The sequence below is a fragment of the Heterocephalus glaber genome, unplaced genomic scaffold (genome assembly GCF_053883595.1).
Source record: "Heterocephalus glaber isolate CG9 unplaced genomic scaffold, H.glaber_assembly_v1.0 deba00000621, whole genome shotgun sequence".
NCBI classification, from domain to species: Eukaryota; Metazoa; Chordata; class Mammalia; order Rodentia; family Bathyergidae; genus Heterocephalus; species Heterocephalus glaber.
The window spans coordinates 33,320,082-33,343,902 of record NW_028258153.1 but is presented as its reverse complement, the minus strand read 5'-3'; the positions used below and the strand labels follow the sequence as shown (position 1 = coordinate 33,343,902).

The 23,821-nt window shown below is 50.4% G+C and overlaps 1 protein-coding gene across 2 annotated transcripts; it reads right to left on the bottom strand.

The window, feature by feature from the left end:
* Positions 1 to 2,955: 2,955 nt before the first annotated feature.
* On the bottom strand, positions 2,956 to 23,463 carry Susd3 (sushi domain containing 3). 2 transcript variants are annotated; one of them, XM_004870072.4, is made up of 5 exons: positions 23,328 to 23,463; positions 9,812 to 10,000; positions 8,034 to 8,181; positions 6,739 to 6,900; positions 2,956 to 5,185 (listed from the first exon to the last, which is right to left on the bottom strand). In XM_004870072.4, the coding sequence occupies exons 1-5, from the start codon at positions 23,413 to 23,415 to the stop codon at positions 5,002 to 5,004; spliced, it is 771 nt and encodes a 256-aa protein (XP_004870129.2). In that variant the 5' UTR covers positions 23,416 to 23,463; the 3' UTR covers positions 2,956 to 5,001. The 2 variants fall into 2 exon arrangements, with proteins under 2 accessions (XP_004870129.2, XP_087062482.1); XM_087206356.1 differs by lacking the exon at positions 23,328 to 23,463 and adding an exon at positions 18,814 to 18,853 and having other exon boundaries at positions 4,820 to 5,185.
* Positions 23,464 to 23,821: the final 358 nt, after the last annotated feature.

Sequence of the window (23,821 nt, the reverse complement as noted above, 5' to 3'; positions counted from 1 at the left end):
GCTTCCTCCATTAGCGAAGGATGCAAACACACAGCTGTGTGGAGTCGCTGATAAGTGCTCTGAAGAGGGTCAGGCTGAGTAAGAGGCAGAGGATACCTGGTGAGGCTACCAGCCTCCATGATGGCCCAGCCTTAGTGTCATCTGTATGGCTAGCTGCTCCCTAACGCTTGCATTATCATTTAAGCTCTGCCTCCTGTTGTACTAGATTCTCATAGGTGATGAACCCTACTGTGAACTGTGCATGCAAGTGACCTAAGTGTGCTCTTTATGAGAATCTAATCCTGAAACCATCCCCCATCCATGTCTGAAAAATTGTCTTCCACAAAACTGATCCCTGGTGCCAAAAATGTTGGGGACCATTGCCCTTGGGGGTACTGTGCTAAGTGAAATAAATCTGTCAAAAAATGACAAATACTGTATGATTCCACTTACATGAGGCCCCTAGCATAGTCAAATTCACAGAAACAGAAAGTAGAATGTGGTGGCTGCCAGAGGTTGGGAAGTTGGAGAATAGGTTTCAGTTTGGGAAGATGGAAAAGCTCTGGGACTGGATCATGGTGATGGCCACACAAGACTTCGGAGCTTTGTGGTAAGGTTCTTTGGGGGGGGGGGGATGGGGGGTGGGCGGCTTGAGTGGATGCCGAGCTTGAGAAGTCTGGGAGCATCCAGATCAGAGTTCTCGGGCTGCTCCACCTATGGAGCACAATCTGGGCCCAAGCTTGAAGGAACTGCCATCCTTACTTCTGTCTGTCAGGTTACCGACTCTTGAAACACATCTGCCACAGTGCAAGGAGGCACAGGCCATGCAGGATTTCAGCAGAGAGACCCAACCAGGGTCCCAGGCAACAGTGACCCTCAACTGCCAGACCTGGAAGCAAGAACATCTCCGGAAGATGTCACCCATTGCTGCCAGACTGCGATCCCATGTGAGAAACACAAGATCCACCTGGCTGAGGCTGCTGCTGTGAATTTTGGGATCCACTATATGGCAATAGAAAAATGAAAGCCAGAGGTAACCAAATTGTTGACTAAATGCACACAACATAACCACCACCCCCCAACTGGTATCCCTGTATGCAAGATATTCTGCTGAATGATGTCTCCTCTACCAGATTCTGTAACTGTGCAGCCCCTTGGTGTTGGAAGGGTGGCTTTCCAGTATGTAAGACTGACTCCTGTTTCTTTGATGCCTTTGCTTTCATACTCACTGAAATCCTGGGTCTCACCACCAAATTTGAGGCAGCTGAATCAGGCCTCAAAGGACTTGAAGCTGCAAAAAGAGGCTGACATGGTAGCCCTGGTGTTGCTCGTGGCTATCTGGTTCCCCTGGAAGAGAGACCCCCCCCCCGGTGATTTAGTGGCTGGGAGGGGTCACAGGTTCCACCTGGTCAAGGCCATCATGAGAAGTAATGTGTTTTCCTCCATGCCAGAGCATGTTGTGGCTGGTGCAAACCCTTCTGCTGAAAACGCTTCCATTGGAATGGGGGCTGCTCCACCCACCATGTGCTCTGGGGACTCCACGGTGAGCAGGAAGTAAATTTGGTGATTTGAGTCCCTGAGATTTGGAGGATTGCTTGCTTCAGCAGTATAACCTCAGTGATCCTGACAGATAACAACAGATGTTACTGTTACTGGGTCTTTTGAGGTGAGAAGTTAAGTGTGGGCAGGAGCTATGCAACCATCAGGTACGGTACAGGGAAAGTGTGCTAAGGCCTTTGGGGGTAACAATCTGAGCAGGTGCATCCAAGAAACTGCAAGAGGGGCAGGAATCTAGCTCAGTGGTTTAGCCGCCTGCCCTGCAAGCGCAAGGACCCGAGTTTGATCCCCAGCACCAAAAAGACAAAAGAAGAAACTGCAAGAAAAGCATGGTGGTAAGTGGTCCCCCTCTTGTCCCAGTACTAATATAACTGGACATCTAGAGTTTTGGGGGGAGGTGAGGCCAGCTGCCCCCTACCTTGTCCCCTGAGGCAGGGTCCCACAGCTCAAACCCTGTGGGAGGACTCAGCTCACTTGTCCTGCACTTCCCCTGTCCATGGTGCAGACTTAGGGGTCCAGCGTACTTCTCTCTTGAGCAATAGCTCTGCCCTGCCAGGCCCCTGCCTCTCTGCCCACTGTAGCCCCTCTGTAGCCATGTGGACACCCATTTCTGTAACTCGCAGTCCAAGGAGCTAGCCATTCACTCTAGTCCTCTCTACCTCTGTTCCAGCAGCTCAGGAAACAAACCCTGGTCTGCCCTTGCATCCCCAAGCCTTCACAACAGACCTCTCAGCCCCCAACCTGCCCCGTGTGGTAGGGTCTACAGCCTCTGCCATCTTGGCTCCCACAACTCCAAGTTGGGGGGGTATGAAGGGGGCTTGGTGGGGGCTGGAACTCAGAGCCTTTTGTTGCTCATGCCAGGCCCTGACCAGCATTGCTGCAGTCCCAGGAGCCGAGTGGTTTGAGTTCTGCATCCAGATCTGCCAGGCAGTGGCTGGGGAAGATGCTCCCCTGCTGGGGCCATGTCTGCACTGTCCCTCTCAGCATCCTGCTATGTGTCCCACTAGGGCCCCCAAGCAGGACAAGAAAAACCAAATGTACCCCCTGCTCTCTCAAGCCTACACTGGAAATCTACCAATGAAAAGGGCATCCCAACATGAAGGGCATCAAGACCAAGGTGTCTACAAATGCAACATCAAAGAAAGTGGAACACCGAAGTGTCCCTCAGCTGGTGATTAGTCACATCAATCATGGGATATCCATCAGACAGACTCTCTATGCAGCTTCTATCAGGTATTTGGTTGTCAGAGACACAAAAACATGACAAACATCACTTCAGTAGGCAAGAGACAGCGTGTAAAGGAAGCTGCTTCTCTTCTAGTTCCTCCCAAAGGCCCCAGTGTGGCTGCTGGGCCTCCAGGAAGGAAGCAGAGGAAAGTCAACTTTTCTCAATGGCCAGAGACAGGTCACACCCCAAACTGTGTGAGGCTGCAGGTATGTTTTTAATTGACCTAGGGCAAACACTGGGCTCAGAGTTGAGAGAGCCTGGGGCCTGGAGCTACAGAATGAGCCCTGAGCTCATCTTAAACAACCAAAAGGTGCAGCAGCAGAAGCAAACATCTAAGACCAGATCTAAAACCAGCTTTATATGAGCAAATAGCTCTGCCACAGAAGCTATTCCCTTTGGGAATGAGGGTGGGAGGATAAAAGTCAGCCCCTCTCCCTTTTGGTGACACTGGGAATTGAACCCAGGACCTTTGCACTGTTACATTGCCAGCCCTCCCTTTCAAAATTTTTTTTAGAAAGGGTCTCAGCCTCGGGACCCCACCAGAGCAGAGAGGGCTGAGCACAGAGTTGGGGAATCCCTCCCTCCACCTCACGCCCTCCACTGCAGCTGTAAACACGTTTCCCTCCTTGTCTGTTTCCCCTGCTTTCTGACCAAGGCTGCTGTTTACAAAAATCCTGCAGGATACCCCTCTGGCCCCATCCCCCATGCCTCTCTGCCCCTTTTCTGGCTTTCTTCTTTGGGTCGGGGATTTAGCTCAGTGGTTCCACCACCTACCTCACAAACGCAAGGTCCTGAGTTTGATCCCCAGCACCAAAAACAACAAAACAAAACAAAACAAAAAACCAACTCAGTAGAAAGGATCTCAAAAAGTTGCTAAGTTGCCTAGCAAGCTCAAATTTGTGAGCCTCCTGCCTCAGCCTCTTGGAGTGCTGGAATCACAGGTTTGCATCACCATACTCACCTGGGGTCCCTTTCATAAAATTGTTTAACAAGAAACTAGCTTAGAGATGATTGCAATGGTTTTAGTTTTTGGTTTGGTTTTGTTTTGTTTTGAGACGCCGGGGATAGAATCCAGGGCCACGTGATGTTTGGCAAGTGCTCTACCCCTGAGCTAAACTCCAGCCCTGTGGTTTTATTGTCTGAGGACAAGGTCTTACTCTGCTGTGCTGGCTGGTCTCAAACTTGTGGGCTCCAGCAATAGTCCCATCTCAGCCTCCTGAATAGCTGAGACTGCAGATGTGTGCTACAGCCGCCTGCTCCTGGGATGGGCTTGTGTGCCTGCTACTTCTTTGGTATTCCTTCTGCCTAGCAGTGGGGTCCATGGCCCACCCCTTATTATGGGGCCACCTGGGCTCCAATAAATAGGATGCAGCAGAAGTGAAGGCAAGTGACTTCCATGGCTGAGAGCTGAAAACTGAAACAGCCACTACCTGGTGCGCGTGTCCGACTGTCACCTTAGAAAGCAGGTGCCATGTTGGAAGGAAGCCCAGGACACACGAGGCAGTCACAGGGGAAGGGCGGAAGGGTGGATGTTCCAGCCAAAACTCCCTGAAGCCTCTGCTGACTACCAGCGGCAACTCCAGACCTGAGAGACTCACCCTTTAATATGACCCCACTGTAGCCACCAGCAGATGGCACCTGCTACAGAAGAGATGGAGTGGGGACCACCCAGCAAGATGCCTGAGAAGACGGCAGCACCAGGAGGTAATAACACATTATTAGGGTTTTGTGCTGCTATGTTTCAGGTTGTGTAGGGATGGGCAGCTGGGACAGTGATTTTTACCTTTGTAACCTTCAGTAGGAGAAAGAGCTGCTATTTCCCTCACCTGCACTTTACATATGCTAGATACAGAGCCCTGGGGAGGTCCCTGCTTCAAAACTGGGTATCCTCCCAGGAGAATACGGAGGGGGCCAGCTGAAATTGCTGAAAGGAAGTTTACTGCCGTTTTCTTATTCTAATGTGCAAAACTAGATCTGCTGAAAATGTCGCCCAGTCTCTTTAGAGGAATGCTGGTTGGAGGGAGGCTGCCGTGGCACTTAACCTTAGCAGCTGGTTCAAGTGAGTCATTGAAGTTACTACAGCCTGGCTCCTTCTGGACAGAGTGTTCCCTGCAGGGCCCTGAAAGGCTCCTGCACCTGAAGGCTGATTTCACTGGCCAATTCCAGGCTAGACACATGGAGTTGCTGGCGACCGGCTAGGAAGGTGACCCTGGTAGGTTTGCTGCAAGCCAAGTGGGTCATTCCTGGGGTGGGAGTGGAGATGGGCAGGGTCTTTTCTGGTTCACTGTGTGGACGACCACACAAGTGCATGGGGAGCTGGAAGGGTCCCTGGGACTCAGCACGCTGGGTCTTGGAGTCCAGGGATCTTTGTCCATGCCAGGGGTCGTGCCAGCCAGCTCTCTGATGCCTTCACTGAGGTCTCTGTGGGGACAAGAGGCATGAGACATGTGGGAGGATGGGGATGGGGTCCAGCCACCCAGGGACCCAGGCCCAGGCCATCAGCGGACTCGGGCCAGGTGCTACCCCAAGGGTTGAGGGCATTGTTTCCTCTTGCCAAGGAGATACGTGGAGGCTCTGCTCCCCCACCCCAGGCCTGCCAGTACTCACTGAGCTCTTGCCTGGCCTTGGGCTCAGGAAACCACAATGGCACCAGGACACGGGCACTACTTACATCTCACCTGACAGGCAAGGAAACTGAGCCATATAGAGGTAAGGAGCCCACCATGCTGGGAGCAAGTGTTTGCTGCCTTGGGAGCCTCCGTGGGACCCACAGCAGCATCGAGCCAGGCGCAGCAGGTACAGGATGAGCCTGGAGCACCTTGTGCAAAGCAGGAGTACTTCAGGGGTGACAGGGTCATAGGAGAATGACATGCGCAGCCTGGCAGGGCCCCTGCTGCAAAAGACAATCAGACCCCCAGACAGAGTATGAAGAAGGGGAGGTTGGAGGGGACCTCTAAGGATGGGAGGCAGGATAGGACATCCAGGACATGATTTTCTCCACTTTTGTATATCTGTGAATTCTCCCCAAATTAAAGTTTTACAGAATCTATGAGTTCATGGTGACACCAAAGTCACAAAACAAAATGGAATCAAAGGCCTGGAGGTGTGGTTCAGAGGTAGAGTGCTGTCCTAACATGTGCAAGGCTCTGGGTTCTATCCCAAGCTCTGAATGCAAAAGGAAACAAAAACCACTGCAACAACACAAAAATCAATGAAATAAAAGCTAACAAAGAAAAAGCTCATCAAGGAAGGCATAGCTGAATCACAATACAATTAACAAGTGACCCTGCAATAAGCCCTAAGATCACAGCCCCTTCTTCATGCCTCAGTGGTGGAGGGATCTGGGGGCCTTGTCTCAGACCAGACACCCTAGCCCATATCTGTGTCCTGCACATGCAGCTCATGCACCAGAAATACACACCTTAGCTCGGTCTCATGGAAACACGACAGACTCAAGTAGGGGTCTCTGTACACCAGACAGAGGCCAGGACGCAAAGCACAAAATCCCATTCCAGTTTAAGGACCCAGAGACCTGGTGGCTGAGTGCTGCATGTGACTCTGGACCAAAGTGTGGACATCTTTGACAGATATGCTCTTCTCTACAGGCCATGCATCATCAGGGCCAGAAAAGGAGCATTCTTACATTGGTTCAGGAAAAAAATTGTATGTGTACCTTCAGAGAGAAAGAGACAGAAAGTGGAGAGAGCCAGAGACTGAGATGGGGAGGGAGGAGGACCCCTCACCCTGGAGCCAGGGGAGACCCTGTACTGGCAGGCCTTGGTATCCCTACAGTCTGGACAAGGTTCTAGAAGCACTGCAGGCCTCATGTTTTCTAGTCAGGGGTAGAGGCCCCAGGAGGGCAGGTGCATGGGCCTCTCAGCAGGTGGCAGATACTCCAGGACTAGCCTATCATTCCAGTGTCCCTGCTCCTGCATCCCTAGCCCTCCCCAAGCACAGAGACCCTGGAGACCTACATAGCAAAGCTGTGGTTGTCATGCACATGGCTGGGCCAGCCTCCAGGCTTGCCGCCACCGCTACTGCTGCTGTTGTTGTAGTTCTGGCCCTTGAGGCCAAGGTATGCAGCCTGCACCGTCTCCAGGTCCTCGCCTCTCAACTGGTACCACATCTGGGCTGTCCTGAAGGAGAGAGTTCAGGAGGAAGGACACTGAGCAGGGACCCACATCCCTGAGGGTGGCACAGGTGCAGAAACAGCATCCACACAAAGCCAGGGCAGGTTCTCAGTGTGAGCAGCTTGACAAGGCAGCCTCTGCAAGAGCCAGATGGTGGGTATTTTAGGGGCTACAGGGCACAACTAAACTCTGCCATCCAAAAGCAGCCAAAAACAGTAGGTGATGAGTGTGGCTGTGTTCCAGTAACAGCTACTTACAAAGCCAGGCGGTAGAAAGTTCTAGTTACAGACGGCACTGATGGCTGTACAACAAGGCCAAGGCAATTAGTGCCTTTGAGCTGAACACTTAAAGATGACAAAAACAGTGAATTTTATGTTTTGTAGATTTTACCGCAATAAGAAAAGAGTAAGTTACTGTAGGGGGAAGAACCCCAGTGGGCCATACTTCACCTGTGGGTTCACTCACCCTCAGTCCAGGGCAGGATGAGGCCCTCTCAAGGTGGGGGTGTTACGACCGCTCTGGATGCCACTAACACAGCAGGGTATGAACCACATGTGAACAGGTTTAAGAAAAAGACAAGCTGGGCATGATGGTACACGCTTATAATCCCAGCACTTGGGGTCTGAGGAACAAGGATCACAAGCTTGAGTCCTACCTGGGCAACTTAGTGAGATCTTGTCTCAAAAATAGAAAAATTCGTGGCCAGGGATTTAGCTCAGTGGTTCCACCGCCTGCCTCGCAAGCGCAAGGTCCTGAGTTTGATCCCTGGTACCAAAAAAACATATATACAAATTAAATTTTTAAAAAGGGCTGAGGATGGAGCTCAGTGGGAAGGTCCTGGGTTTAATTCCCAGTACTGGGAAAAAAAAGAAAAAAAAAGAAGACTAAGATGGCTCCCTGTGTGCCCACAACCTAGCTAAGAACTGCAGAGCCCCAGGTGCCCGAACAGCTGTCATATTCCATGCCCACCACTCTAAGGACTGGGGCAGCTTTGCATGAGGCCCCTTACCAACCACGGCAGCTTATGGGGCCCCTGGACCCTGCCCCAGGGTGGCAGTGGCAGGTGTGGGTGGCCCTGTGGAAAGGTCCCAGGGCCCAGGCTGCTCCCAGGAGGACCCTGAAGCCATCAGGCCACGCACCTGCTGGAGCGCCGATGCTCACTCTTCTTCACACACTTGAGGAGGCAGCAGGTGAGGAAGGCCATGGACATGAGCAGGATGATGGCGCAGCTCACGATGGAGGCAATCACTGCCACCTTGAAGCCAAAGGTCTCATGGGGTGGCACAGCTGTGAGGGAGACAACCACCAGGTCCTGGTGTGGCTCACTCGGACCGGCGAGGCCCAGGGATGAGAAAGATGGGGCACAGGGGCTGATGGGGCCTGGCTGGCCCTCAGTGGGCCTTGTGCTGGGGGAGGCAGTAGGCACTGGTAGTGAGGCCAAAGACTATGCAAACGGTGTTTGCGAAGAGGGCTCTCAAGGAAGACTTTCCCCAAGAAGAGGGCATTTGGGCAAAGTCTTACAGAGTACATAGATTTGAGTAGCAAATTAGAGAAGTTCTGACAGAAAACTTAGATCCTACCTAACGTAGTCCTTTCTACAGAGCAGAAGTGGGGCTGTGGAGCAGAGGACAGCAGATACAGCCTTAGTGAGGATTTTCCCAGCCTATTGCTGCAGTTTTCACAATGCTCCAAGCAGGCAAAACCCTTCGGAGGCCTTCTCAGGCCACTTTTCAAGGAGTAAAAACAAGGAAAATGCTCATCACTGGGGTCAAAGGACATTTGTATTTATCAGTCTTGTGACCTCAATTAGTCACTAAGAACCAGTCCTGTCAGATACTAAGAGATGTTACAGCTCATATCCCCGCACCCCATTTTCCCTGCTCCCTAGCTGGATGCTGGCCACCTAGAATGAAGACTCCGTCTCCTCGTGGTGACATGACCATGCTCCAGCCAATGGTAGGCAAGGGGTAGTGATGTGGGACAATGTCTAAAGACCTTCCCTCAGATGGTGGGGTGTGCCCTTTGCCCTTAGAGGCCCCTCACCCCCAGACCCCTCCCTGGAACACAGTAGCCACTCCCTAGGGTCCCAAGGATGAAGTCACACCCAACAGAGCCTCTGCAGGCCCCAGGCCCCATGTGGTGCAGCATGCTCCCAGCTAGCTACCTAACCTGAGGGGGAAGCACCATCTTGGTTAATCCTGTTGTTTTGGGTTTTCTGCAGCTTGGAACACAATTCTAACAGATACCCTCATTCTCAGATACACTTGGCACGTAAGTATGTTAAAGGCAGCATGGGGGTACATGCCTGTCATCCCAGCACTTTGGGAGTGAGTCAAGAGGATCATAAGTTCAAGCCCGGTTTGGGTAACTTACCAAGACCCTGTATCAAAATAAAAAGGGGTGGGGATATAGTTCAGTGTGAAGGCCTTGGGCTCAGTCCCCAGTCCTACATGCATGAATGAATGAATAAAAATAAATAAGCAAGCAACCAGAAAACTAGAAAACAACTCTTCCCCAAGAATAGGACCTCCTGGACTGGGCACATCTAGCTCTCTGTGTTCCTAGTACCTGGACTTCTTGGTACATGGACTGACCTATCAGGGATTGCCACAAGCATGCAGGTATGAAAGAATGAACGAACAAACTCAGTTTACTCTTAGCAGATGACCAAGTGCCAGCTCAGCTTGCACCACCTCTGTAGACCTTCGAAGCCAGGGGCCACAGTGGAGCAGAGCAGGACTTAAGCCAGCAGCTGAGACTGGGTCCCCTCTGCAGACATGGAGCTCTGAGGGCTGCTGGCCTCAGCCTAGCAACAAGCCCGCTGGGAGCAGGACCTGAACACGGGCCCAGGCTGTGACTGGTCACCCACTGCCATCTGTGTGACTGGCTGGGGCAGCTCGGGAGGGAGGGCCCTTACCCTTGCATACAGGGGTTCCTGAAGACCAGTTGGCAATGATCCCCCTCCAGGCACAGGTGAGCAGGCCAGACCCCACCATCTGGTGGCCGGAGGGGCAGTGGAACATGAGCACAGTCCCCACAGCAGTGCCATCGCCACGGAGGACTTGCAGGGTGCCCCGCGGGGGGGGCTGCAGCTGAGCACAGGTGCCTGGGAAGAGAGACAGGGTGAGCTGTGAGGGCAGCGCTCGGGTGGGTGGCACCTGAAGGGAGGTGCTGGCACCACTGGGGGCTGCTGCCCATGGGGAGTGGGCCTGACACCCACCAGGGGCTGTGGGAGGCTCTGGGCAGGGTCACATGGGGTCATCCACATGCTGGGACAAAGCAGAGCTGGACCCTACGTTAAGTAAAATCTAGATGTTTTGAGGATTATAGTATGAAAGAAGAAACAAATGTTAGAAAACTAAACAGAGGCAAATATACAATTATTACCTAAGCAGAGTGCCAAAGGCAGAAATCAAGAAAAAAAGAGGGTGAGATTAACAGATTTGACTGCATAAAAAGCATAAGGGAGGCACTTTTGTTCCTCCATAATCAATTAAAAACAAACATCAACTCAGAAGAAAAAAAATTAGGAAAAGATATTTTGAAAACAAGAAAGATTCAATATCCTTAATTTATAGAGGCTGAAAAGAGCTGAACAATTTTTTAAATGAACTAATGTGTGAATAAGCAATTTATAAGAGTTAGCAATGTCCAACAGTCAGGAAAACATGCTTAACCAAACAAAAGTCAAAGAAACTCAAATTCAAATGAGAGCTAATCTTTTCCTCATCACTGTGGCAAAGGTTAAAAGAAGAAAGAAGGCTGAGGGTATAGCTCAGTGGCAGAAATACTTGGTAACATCCACAAGGCCCCAGGTTCCAGCCTCAGCACTGCAAAAGAATAAACAAACAAATGAAAAAACAATAACATGCAAGTCAGCAAGGGTCAAGGAGGGACTACTCAGATTGGGGTTAGATCCCAACCTTTCTGGATGAAGTCAGGCAAATATAGGAAGGGCCACATGCTGGACTTGCCCAGGGGAACTTAGCCAAAGGCATTCAGGACCTGCTGCCAAGGCTTCTGTATCAGGAAGTTCCCCTAGAGCCATGAAAAACAGCAAAAAGTTAAACTACCCTCATCTCCAGCAGAAGGCAATGATTTACTTATCAGGGGACAAACAACAAATGACAACTAAATGCTACCAAGTGGTTACAATGATGTCATCCTTCAGTAAGGACAGAGAAACTCAGGGGTGGTGAGGAGCACCTGAAGTCCCAGCTACTCAGGGGGCTGAGGCAGGAGAATCTATATTAGAGCCCAGCTGGAAAAACACAAGACCCCCTTTCAAAACAAAAAAAAAATGAACACAGATTCAGGAGCAATCAGAAACTTTATAAAATAGTAACAATGACAAGAGTTGGCACTTTTTTTGCACTGGATTGAACTCAGGTCCTTGCGCTTGCGAGGCTAGTGGTGGAACCACTGAGCTAAATCCCCGGCCCTAAGAGTTGGCACTTATAAGGGGCTGGGTATGCTGGACATGTTTTACCTGTGCTAACTCGTCGATCAGAACAGAAGTCTTCCCAGAGCTGAGCCATCCTTGTCCTCATTTGACAAAGTAGCAAACTGGAGGTGGAGGAGGGAGGTCACACCCTGAGGTCTTACAGCTCTAAATTGCAGGGCAGATTCAGAGCCAGGCAAGGAGACTCCAGTCCAACTTCACACACATATACACTGAGACAAACGTGGCATGTGCCCTGCACATGTTATCTGGCTTCTGCTGCTCAGCACCATGCACCTGAGAACCATTGCATCATCCCAGGACCAGTCACTGCTTGCTTCTACCGTAGTGAGTAGTGCAGATGAGCCTCAGGCTTTACCGTGCACAGTAGATGGCATAGGAGTTTCTGCATTCAAGAATGCTCACGGGGCCAGGGATTTAGCTCAGTGGTTCTGTCACCTGCTTTGCAAGCTCAAGGTCCTAAGTTCGATCCCCGGTACCAAAAAAAAAGAATGCTCAGTAAAATTGTTCAGGATGTTCTCACCCAGGACTCCTGGTGCCCAAGAGCAAGGGGCTCTCTTTTCTAATTTTCTGTTATGAGTTTGGAGCACTGACTGAGTAACACTAGCATATCCTCATCCCCAGGGTTACAGCAGTCTTTTCTGAAAAGGACACTGGAGCGACTCTGGGCCTGCCCGCCTCCACACAGACACCCACAGTGGGGTGGGGTCAGGCCATGCAGAGGCCAATGAGCCTTATTCCTCCACACTGATTTGCTGTGACCTTTGTCTGTCCTTTGCTCAATGTCCCTTGGATCCCTGAGCCCGACATGACCCAGCCAAGGTCCTGAACACCCAGCCTCATCATGAGGCCGCCACACTGACTTTTTTCTTTGGTACCGGGGATTGAGCTCAGGTCCTTGCACTTTCGAGGCAGGAAGTGGAACCACTGAGCTAAATCCCTGGCCCTCTGACCTTATTTTTCACCAGTGGGTTCTCCATCCTTCAGTTGCTTATGCTGGAAGCTTTAATGCCTACCTGTACTCCTTTTCTCAATTCACAACTAATTCACCTATCAATTGCACTCTGATTTCATATGTCTACCCAAGTCGCCTGTAGTAGGCTGAACAGTGTCCCCCAAATTTATTCATGTCCACCTGGCAGGGGCCATGTGGGCTGGGTATGTGCCCAGACAGGATCTCCATCCGTGGGACATGCTTCCCACGCTTTATTCCACATCTGAATCATCAGCATGTCCAGAGGGGGAACTCAGGCTCAGGGAAGCCAAGCTGTCCTTTGCCCAAGCCATGCTCTTCTTGAGACCAGGGTAGTAATGGGGTACCAGCAGAGCCAGCCCAGGCCTGCAATCTGCTGTCTGGGAAGTGTTGGAAGCAGAAACTACCTGAGCTCCCTTCCATGGCAGTGACAGTGTAGGATGACTATTGGCTCCCGTGGGCTGGGTCACACTGACTACTTCCCAGCAGTGTCCAGAGGCCTCCTTGCCCAGAGCTTGGGCCCCAACTGGAACATGGTGGGCTTAAGAAGCTGAGAGCCAAGGGAGAGCATGTGTAGCCTGGAGCAGCCCTCAGGAGAGGCTGGGGTAGACCCCTGTATGTTGAGGTCATGCTGCTTCTACCCTGAGCACTCCAACCGAGGCATGAGGCGGGGACTGACTCAAGATCAGCAAAAATACTGGGTGCTGTACTATGTAACAGTCCTAGAGTCCCTCCTTACAGATGGGGAAACAGGCAGAACAAGGCCGAATGACATCCCAGGGTCAGTGGGCAGGAAGGTGGCAGGGATGGAATTAGGACCCAGCACACTGAGGAGCCCTACTCCATGGCCAAGCCCAGGGGAAGAAATTGGCCTATCCCTGCTTGTCCTGGGGAGCCTCAAGCCTCATTCCCATCCCTGGCCATGGCTCCCACCAGAAAATCCTTCTCCCCACCCAAGAGTTGCAGGTGGGGACAAGACTGCCATAGAAAACTATACTTCTCAGCCTGCCCTGCAGCTGTGAGCAGCCATGTGACTGTGCTTGGCCAATGGGATGTGAGCACAAGTAGTCATGACCTCTCCTGGGCTGGGGCGCTGGTAGACGTGTAAAAAGGATGACTAACCTCTTAGATCCTAACAAGAGTTGGAAATGAACTCCAGCTAGGGTTCACCCATCATGTTCATAGATTTCCTTTGTAAGGAGACTGACTCAAACCTGAAACAAAGCTTGAGGTCCATTTCAGCCCAGTACCCTACTTAGGGCTTAAGACCCTACCTGGCCCACTCAGGTCTCTGAATTGACAATAATAATAAAGCTGGGGTAATGCCCAGCCCATACTATGTGCAGAGTCCCATGTAGAGTGCTTTGGTAGCTGTAGAAATGAGCACACAGACTCCAGCCTGTAAGGCTTTGAGTCTCCTATGGCTGCAAAAGTGGAGCTCAGGAGAAAGAAGCCTCCTACCCCTCACAGCACAGCTGTCGTCCCCACCTCAGCCTGGTGCAAGGTAAAACACCAAGCCACTTGGAAGGTGCCTGGTACACCAGGGCAGGAGGGTGGGGCTCTTTGGAAATAAGAAATGCCACACCATTTGCATCCCCAGACTCCAAGGCTCAAGGACACTGAGGCTACACAGCCAGTCAGTAGCACACACTCATCTTGCCTGCCCCTTCAGTATCAGTATCTTCAGTATCAGCCAGCACCAATCTGTAAGTTCCTAGTTCATTATCAGCATTACTATCCACAACAGCAGTGCATGGCTGCATGAAATACTCTGTTTAAAAAGTGCCTCTCACTCTTTGTTTGACATAGCACTCATAACCATCCCAAGGACAGCAGGGAAGAAACCACGATTACTACCAGCAAGGCTCAGAGAGGCAGGCTGGTCTGCCCAATATCCACTGACAGGCTGGAGATGGTGAGACATGGGTTCATGATAGCTAACTTAAATGCAAAATAAGAAGTGGGAAGTCAACTTGTTACATGTAACATAGGGTTAGTATCTTTTCTAGACAAACAGCACACACAATAATAAGACAGTGACAAAAAAAAATCATGAACCCCCTCCCCCCCAAAAAAGAAGAAAATAAACTAGGGGAAAGGAGGAAATGGCTCAAAAAACAAAAAGCAGGTCAATTAGGTAAGAAAAGGAAATGAAAAGAAACCAGATCAAGAAGATCTCCATTAGCTGACATGATTTTAAACACAGAAAATCCTCAGAAATCCCCTAAAAACTACTGGCACTAACAAATTGAACAACATTGTCAGATACAAGTTCAACACACAAAGACCAGTTGTGTCTGTGTAGTAGTAATGAGCAAACTGAAAATGAAATTAAGAAAACAATTTCATTTACAATAGGATCAAGACAAATAAATTATATAGGAATAAATTTAACAAAAGAAGTGTAAAACACTTACTCTGAAAATTACAACACATTGTTGAAAGAAATTAAAGAAGACCTAAATGGAAAAACATCCCAAGCTGATGGACCAGAAGACTTACTATTTAAAATGGCAGTACAATGCTACTTTGGTTCATGAATTTAATTCTTTCCATGATTCTGGTCACATACAAAATTAATTGGAAACCAAATCAAATTTCCTCATAAGGTCAGCATTGAACCTAAGCATTGGATTTGATTTAGTTTGCAACCAATTCAGTATCTTTCAAACTGATCTATGGATTCAACAAAATCCCTTTCAAAATCCCATCTTCCTTTTTTGTAAAAATTGACAGGTTAGGGGCCAGGGATTTAGCTCAGTGGTGCCACCACCTGCCTCACAAGCACAAGGTCCCGAGTTCGATCTCCAGTACCAAAAAAAAAAAAAATTGACAGGTTAATCTTAAAATTCATATGGAAAAGTAAAAGACCTTGAAATGACCAAAGCAATCTTGAAAAAGAACAAGTTGGAGAACTTACTTCCCAATTTCAAAGCTTACTACAAAGCTATAGTAACCAAAACAGTGTGGTCCTGGCATAAGAACAGACATATGTAACAATCAAACAGAAGTGAGTCTAGAAATATACCCTTACAATTACAGTTGACTGGTTTTTGACCAAGGTACCAGGACAAATCAATGGGAATAGTTTTGAATTGGTGTTTGGACAACTGGATATTTACATGCAAAAGAATGATGTTGGACCCCCTACCTCATCCCATATACTAAAAATTACTTAAAATGAATCAAAAATCTACATGTAAGATCTAAAACTACAAAACTCTTGGGCCAGGGATTTAGCTCAGTGGTTCCACCACCTGCCTCGCAAGTTCAAGGTCCTGAGTTCGATCCCTGGTACCAAAAAAATAAAATAAAATAAAATAAAACTACAAAACTCTTAGAGAGAAACATAGGAGTAAATCTTTGCTGGATATACCAAAGATAAATAACAAAAGAAAAAAGTAGATTTCATAAAAACTAAAAACATTGTTTCAAAGGACACAATAAAGTGAAAAGACAACTTCCTGATTGAGAGAAAATATTTGCACATCATGTATCTAATAAGAAACGTATCTAGAATAAAAAATTATTACAACTCAATTATAAAAGAAATCAACTTTTTAAATGAGCAAAGGATCTGAATAGCTGTTTTTCTAAAGAAGATATACTAATAGCCACCAATAACTATATGAAACCATTCTCAATGTTAATTTCAGGGAAATGTAAATTAAAATCATGATGTGGTATTATTTCATATCCACCAAGCCAACTATTGTGCATCAAAAAGACATAATGACAAGGGTTAGGGGGGATGTGGAGAAACTAGAAACTCATTCACTACTAGTGAATGGTACAGTGGCTTTAGGAAAAGGATCTGGTGGTTTCTCAAAGTAACACACAGAATTACCATATAATCTGGTAATTTACTCTTAGAGAAATAAAAACATGTCCCTGTATGAAAATACCACACCAGAGCCAGGGATTTAGCTCAGTGGTTCTGCTGCCTGCCTCGCAAGTGCCAAGTTCAATCCCCGGTAAGAAAAAAAAAAAGAAAATACCACACTGAAACCCAATATTTTGTCAAATTAATAGGCACTAATAAAATATATTTTAAAACCAGTGATAAGGAGAACGCATATTAAAATAGTGAGAGATTATTTTCACCTGTGCTGTAGTTAAGAGATAGTATCAAGTGTCTGCATGTGCTCAGGAAAATTAGCGTTCTTATAGACTGTCATGAGGGTGGAAATGTGTAAGGACTTTTAGAAGGTAATTTGATGGTAACTATATCAAAGATCCAGATCTAACAACTCCCCTGCTAGTGATCTATCCAAGAGAAATACTTCACATGTCTTCAGAGATATGTCCATTGCTTCATTGCTTTCAGTCTAAAGAAAATGGAAACAACCTAAATGTTCATTAATAGGGGACTGGTTAAATAAAATATGCTACATTTGTCTCACTGGGGGAGAAAACATGCTCACATAAAAACTTGAATATAAATGTTCAAAGGAGCATTATTAATATGTACAGCCAAAAAGTTGAAATGTCCAGATGGATGTCTGTCAAATAAATAAATATATAACAAAACGTGGAATGTGGTCCATCTATACAATGGAATACTAGTCAACCCTAAAAAGGAATGAATCATTCATCTATGCTACATGGCTGAATGTTGAGGACATTATAAGTGAAAAGTCAGACACAAAAGGCCACACACTGCGTGATTCCATTTACATGAAATGTCCAAAATAGGCAAAGCCAGAGAGATAGCAGACTGGTGGTTGTCAGAGGTTAGGGGAAAGAGAAAATTGGAAGGTGTCAGCTAAGAAGCAAGGGGTCTTCTCCGGAATGATAAAAAGTCCAAAACTGGGGTGATGGTTGCATATCAAAAAATTACTGAGTTATATATTTTAAATGGCTGAACTGTATGGTTTATGAGTTGTAATTTAATAAAGCCATTTTTAAAAATCAAAAGGAAAATATTTAAGCCCATTAAGAGATACTTATGCATATTTAAGGCCAAAAGTACTGGAGGTTTTTGCCTTTTATCTTGGTCAATCCGCCAGGACGAAGGAGTGCACAGCTTCTGGGGGTGGTGTGCGGGCAGGGAGGGCCTGTCCTGCCCTTTGGGAGGCTGGCACTGAGTGCTCCTGTGTGCTAGGCACAGCGCTAAACTCCAGGCCTGGGCTATTCCTGTCATCTTGGGCTGACCCTCACTGGCCTTGGATCACCCAGCTCCCAGGGGTACATCTGGGATTTGAACTCTTGACTCTTACAGAGTCCGGGCTCTTTGTGCACTACCAGCTCTATCTGCACCCACAGACAAAGTGTAGGAATGAAGGAAAGAAGCTTGACCTCACCAACAAGAGTCATGATTCCCTCATCCATAGTAGCCCCCTTGCTTTTTCAGGGTCCTGCGAACTCTATACATACTGTCTTTCTGGCCAGAGGTGTGGACGTGGGATTTTGTATCCACGGCAGACACAACAGGGCAGCCACGGGCCAGTCGTGTGGACCTTCCCCAGTACACCAGGCAGCCATACAACCCAGGCCTCAATTTAGCCCTTCAACTTCTGCATTCTTCTGCAGCTGAGCTCCTGGAGAGGGGCCCACCTTTCCCAGCCCACTAAGGGCCAGAGGTTTGGAGGGTACATCAGGGAGGGGTGAGAGCCCTTACAGCCATATGCCCAGCATAGCGCCTGGCTGTGGCTGCCCCATGAAAGGACTAACAGACTTGAATTCATCCTTTAAAAGCCAAACTAGAATGTCACCAAAAGACAAGATGCCTGGGGCTGGGGGTGCAGCTCAGTGGTAGAGCATTTGCCTAGCATGCTGGATGGACATAGGGACGGAGAGGTATGTGATCCAGCAAGGGCTGGGCAAATGTAGAGGTACAGGGCACTAGGGGTGTAGTTATGAAATCCTTTCTCCTCTGCTGCATGCTTGAAAGAAATGAGAAGGCTGAGGGGAATTTCCAAGCAGTCCGGCTGCCATGGAACTAGCCCTTGGAACGGCCACTTCCTAAGTGGGAGGGCCCTGGTAAGTGGAGGTGGCTGTGCAACTCCATCCTGGGGCCAGACATGCTAACCACTGCCACAGGTCCACCAAGAGGACTTGATGGGCCACGGCCTTCTGTGCCCCTAAGGCAGCCAGGTTCCGCCTTGAAGCCAGAAGATCTGGGCTGAGGGTTGGCCAGGCCTCATCAGAGTCTTACCAGTAAGATCCTGGTTACTTCCTGCCATGGGCCTGCATCCCACCTGCTAATGCCCCACCAGGCAGGGTGGATGAAGACTGGATGAGAGGACTACTGCCCTAGCAAGGAAACCACTATCACCGACTTCCCCTAAGCACATCCTAGACCAGCGTAGACCTAGGGGTGAGAGAGAGTGGGGCCCGGAGATGTCTGGACTAGTTTGCACTCTGTCAGCAGCCACATCCTGTGCTCTGTGGCCAAGTTCTGCTCTGTATGTGTGTGTGTGGGGGGGGGGTTACTCGTTCTTAGAAGCAACTGCAGGCCTGAGATACACCGCATGATGCTTACCATCCACAACCCAGAGGCCACGCATCTTAAAGCATAGACTTCCTGCCTGTCATCGAGCCTCGCTGATGTGGGGGATGAAGGGTGAAGTCATCAGTCACAGCCAAAGAAAGTGGACCCACTAGTGCCATCCCACTGGTCTGTAAGAAACCCAGGATGTAGCTTCACATTAAAGAGTTAAATAAGACAGAGATGGTGTTGCATGCCAGTAATCCCAGCACTCGGGAGGCTGAGGCAGGAGGATCACTGTGAGTTCAAGGCCAGCCTGAACTACATAGTGAGACCCTGTCTCAAAAAACCCAACCCAAACCAAACAAACAAACAAAAAAAGAGTTTAGTAAAAGCACAAACCAAGGGGCCGGGGATTTAGCTCAGTGGTTCCGCTGCCTGCCTTACAAGCGCAAAGTCCCAAGTTCAATCCTGGTACGAAAAAAAAAAAAAGCACAAACCAGTTTGGAGCAAAAGCCCAATAAAGTAGATACCGGTCCTGTAACTGCATGGGCAGGCTGTATAGAAGGGGCTTGTGCCTGAGGTTGGGAGGACCCAGGGAGATAGAGGATGAACCACAGTAGCTTCTAAGAGACTCAAAAAGAGGAGGGGCTTTAAATTCACTCTGAGTCTGGACCTTGGCATCAGACTCTGCCTCTCTAGCCAGTCATCCAGGGGCCTCACCAGGCAGAAAGCCCCAGCCCTAAAGTGTATTGCTGGAATAGTTCCTCCTTTAAAAATAAAATGCAAGTGTTGGGGAAAGGAGCCACAGTGGGGGAGCCTGTGACCAGGGCTGGATCAGCCCCGCCCCCTTATGTATCTCCGGGCACCTTCTACCCAGGGAAGCCAGGAGGCTCAACTTCCTTTAATCCATCTGCTAAACGAGGTGCAGCAAATCCAAGTCACTGGCTGGAGGCCACAGGGAGCAAAGCCCAGGCTGGGAATTCTCCTGAGGCCCCAGGCCCTCCCCACCCCAAGATTTTTGGTCTGATCCTGACTTGAACACTTTGCAGCATCCATGTCCAAGGCAATTCCTTACCTCCCTCAGGGTTCCCTATCTGCACAACCTATTGTGACCTACTCTCCAGTTACAGGAGGTGTGAGACTGAATCATGAACACCTTAAAGCTGGCACACAGGATCACTGCACAGGTGGGAAATTCAGCCATGTCCCAAGCATCACAAGGCACACAAGACATCAATTCTGTGGCATTTGGGAGAACTTTACCTCCCATGTCCCCTTCTCCTAAGTTCATAGCACCCACTCCCCCTCCCAGGTCCCCATCTTTCCAGTCCATAGCACCCAGGGGACCTCCATCCCCCAGGCCCCAACTCCTCAGTCCACGGTGCCCAGGGACCTCCATGCACCAGACCATCAGTGTCTTTGTACCCATCCCTGGGCCCAAAAGGCTACTAAAGTCTTCCTCTGGGCTAAGCCCATTTTCTACATGAGGAAGCTGAAGCCCACAGACCTGCCCGAGGCCCCTGGCCACCCCTCACTGAACCCCTAGAGCTTGAAGGCCAATGGCTACTTCCCACTGACCCTTCAAAGCCTGGAGACTCATCGATCCCCCCCCACCATAGCCTGGAGGCTCATGGCCCCCCACTCAGCCCCTGCAGCCCCAGAGTCAAATCCCACCTGTGCCTTCCCTGTTTAAAGTGTCCAACTGCAGGGACAGCCCCTCCCCTGGTATTTTTGTTGTTGTTTTTTCTTTTTGGTACTGGGGATCGAACTTGGGACCTTGCGCTTGTGAGGCAGGCAGTGGAACCACTGAGCTAAATGCCCGGCCCACCCCTGGTATTTTTGAAAGACCCCATGTGCCTGTGAAAACACCTGGCTCTAAGAGGTGTAGAGCCAAGCTTGGAGTGTTGTCTTGTCTTCCAGCCCTACCCACAGTTCTCCCAGGGACACTGGGCCCTGCATGTCCCCACCCCTTGATGGGGTCTGTGCTCTGATCCCTTGTTTTCTGGGCCCAGATCTAGAGCATTTTTTACTAGGGCACTTGTAAGACCCCCTTTTTTCACTATGTAGAAAAAATCTTCAAGGAGAAGAAAAACAGCAGGGAAAATGAAGTGACTGGGTTGAATGCATATAAGAAACAAAAGAGAAACACAAGGCCCCAGCCTGACCCTGCCCTGGCTCAGAGCATGGTGGTAAGGACAGAGGGTCCCAGCAGGGCCCATGAGTCCTGAAGGCTTTATCCCCACCTGACACCTCTGCTCAGCCCATCTGCCACTGCTGGGCACCCAGGGGCACATGGCCTGACCTGGCAGGGGCCCATCCTTCAGCCCTTGTACCCAGCTCATGATGCCAGCCCCGTGTCTGGGAAAGATCCTTGCTTGTTAATCTTTTATCTGGAACCTTGGACCAGGGTCCAGCCTCTTCTGTCCTTCCTGCAGCACACATGGCCCCCCGCATCCTGACCTTTAAAATAAGCTCCCTTTTATGCTGGCAGAGACTGTGAGTGAGGGGTTGGGCAGGCCACTGTGCCCAGCCTCACCAGGATTTGGCAGCTGCCAGTGTTTGTCCCTGTGTGATCTCACCTTGGGTCTGTTTCCCCAAACGCGCAGTAGGCACCTCAGGAGGGATTTCTCAGAGAGCAGGATCCCAAAGACCCCAGCAGCAGACATGTGGCCCCAACATTAAGCGTCAGAGGCCCACCCCCCTGGGTGTGTCTTCAGGCAAGTCACCCTCCCTCTCTGAGCCCACCTCCCCATGGAGGATGGGTACAGGCTTCAGAGTCCTTGATATCGTGGGTGGCCCAGGCTGGGATAAATCCAACAGAGGAAAAGTGTTCCCCCAAATCCCTGGGTTGGGGAAGGACTGGAGCTCTAGAGAGCCATGCCTCTTATCCAGCAGCACTGCAAGCACCCTGGTGACAGGAGGCATAGCCAGTCTGGAGGGGTAGGCAAGCCTCGCACACTCACTGGCACTGGGCCTCAGTTTCTCCTCTGTTCAGTGGGCACAGCCCAGCTCTGTGGCTGCAGAGGTAAAGCCAACAGAAGATTCATCCTGCTTTCTCCCTTTCTGGACCCTCCAAGGTCCCTTCTGGGCATGGCCTGGGGTTAGACCCAGCTGCTAGAACCCTGCGTTCCTGGACAACTTCCCAGATTAGGGAGGGCAGGGGCTGCCTTGGCATCAGGGCAAGGGCCCAGCCTCTCAACCAACAGAAACTCAGTACAGTGGGTTAGCTGAGTGTTAGACAATGCCAGCCTGTCGTTAAAGGACCCCAAGCCCCATCCCTGCACTGCACTGCCCACTTCACAGCAGAGAGACTAAGGCTGCATGGCAGGGGTGATGGAGTTCAGGTGATGGATACACTGGCAGGACAAGGGCCCTCCCTAGACTACACCTGGCCAGTCCACAGCCTGGGAGCAGCTATACACAGCCCACTACTTAGCACATGGGGAACTGAGGCACAGGTGGGGTGATCACGGAGGTCAATAAGGGGATTGTCACCCTGAACTCCAAAAAGGGGCTTCATGTCTGGGAAGTGCTCAGAGAGGCTGAGACCCAGCAGTTATCCAGGGAGAGGAGAGGAAGCAGCTCTCTCAGGGGCCCCACCACACAATCCAGAGACCCCCTACTGAGAGTCCTCGAAAACACTCTTTTGTATGCAAAGTGTCAGCACTTCCAGCCACTCCCTGGCCTTGGTCTGACCTTGGCAAATCCCTCTACCCTCCTGGCCCTAGATAACCCTTTCCTCAAGCTGCTATCCGGGAAGGGACTCAATTGTGTGAGTACCCAAACGACGTCTGATGCCGGATGGCCTCCTCAAACCCAGAGAAAAGCACTTCTGACCAGAGCATCAAATTCGGGATCCTGGGCATCTGGCTAGGAAGTGAAGGATATCAAACTAAACACACCAGGGCTTGGCTCAGCTTCTGCAGTGCTGAGCAGGAACCAGATCCCATCTCCAGACTGCAGCTTCCTCCAGTACAGAGCTAAGCCCAGCCGGCGGAGTCACCCTCAGGTCCAGCCCCGCCCGGCAGCTGCCACCCAAGTGCTCTTGCGGGACGTGAGAGAGGCAGTGCTCCGGTTGGGTGGCGTTTCCGAAAGAGTCAGATGTTAACGCATTCACGGAACAAAGCCGGAGTTCGAACCCCAGAACCTTGAGCAGCGGAGGTGAAACTTCTTTAGCACATTCTTGAACTCATACACTTAAAAGTATAAGCCAGCTTCCCTCCTTCCAGAGACCTCAGAGCTTCTGAGCGCCTCGGTCAACCGCAGACTCCGCCAACCCTAGCAGACATTCCTCTCTTGCAGACTCAGTTTCGCCATCTGTAAAGTGGTTCTAGGGGGGCTCACCAGGGAAGCCCGAAGATGACACCGCCCGGCGGAGAGGGCGCCCCAGCTGGCCCCGCCAGGGGACGCCAACCCTGACTTCCGCGGGTGACCGCGGCTGGGCTACCGTCGCGGAACGTGTGTGACGGGGCGCCCGTGGCACTGGCGGGCGGGTGGGAAGGTGTCTTCCTGGTCTGTGAAATGAGCGCAGAGCCCCCCAAGGGTCCTGCGACCCCGGCCCTCACCTGTGCGGTTCCCTGGGGCAGGCGTGGTGCTCCCGCCCCGAACCCGGGGCCTCGCTCTGCGGCTGGGGTTCACAGCCGCCGCGCGCATCTTGCGCGCTTCGAGGAGGAGAGCCCGGCCTGCTGGGGGGACGGGGCGGGGCCTAATCGGGGGCGTGGCACACCCTGGGCCCGCCCCAAGGGCGCGGGGCTGTGCACTGGCCTCCCGCCTACCGCATGGGGCGGGGCCAGGCCTTTGGAGGCGGGGGCGGGAGTCCGGATTAGTAGGAGCCGAAGGAGCCCTGGCCCGATGCTCACCAGGGCCATCCGGCCCTGTACTTTCCACCTCCGCTCCCAATAGGTTTTCTAGGTGTTTATATATATGTTTTGTTTTGTTTCACAGTATGGTTTTTACCAGAGCACAGAGAGAGAACACCCTTTTCCCCGTCCCTCCCATCTCCTCTCCCCACCACGGTGGCTTACTTGAGCCCTGTTCCTCAGGACCCTGGCTATCACTG

Excerpts from the sequence above, each read along its gene's own strand:
- Susd3 (XM_004870072.4), bottom strand. The coding sequence starts at position 23,415 with ATGCGCGCGGCGGCTGTGAACCCCAGCCGCAGAGCGAGGCCCCGGGTT. Across the intron at positions 8,182-9,811 it reads AGGAACCCCTGTATGCAAGG|CTGTGCCACCCCATGAGACC; the intron begins GTAAGGGCCCTC and ends TCTCCCTCACAG. Across the intron at positions 6,901-8,033 it reads GAGCATCGGCGCTCCAGCAG|GACAGCCCAGATGTGGTACC; the intron begins GTGCGTGGCCTG and ends TCTCTCCTTCAG.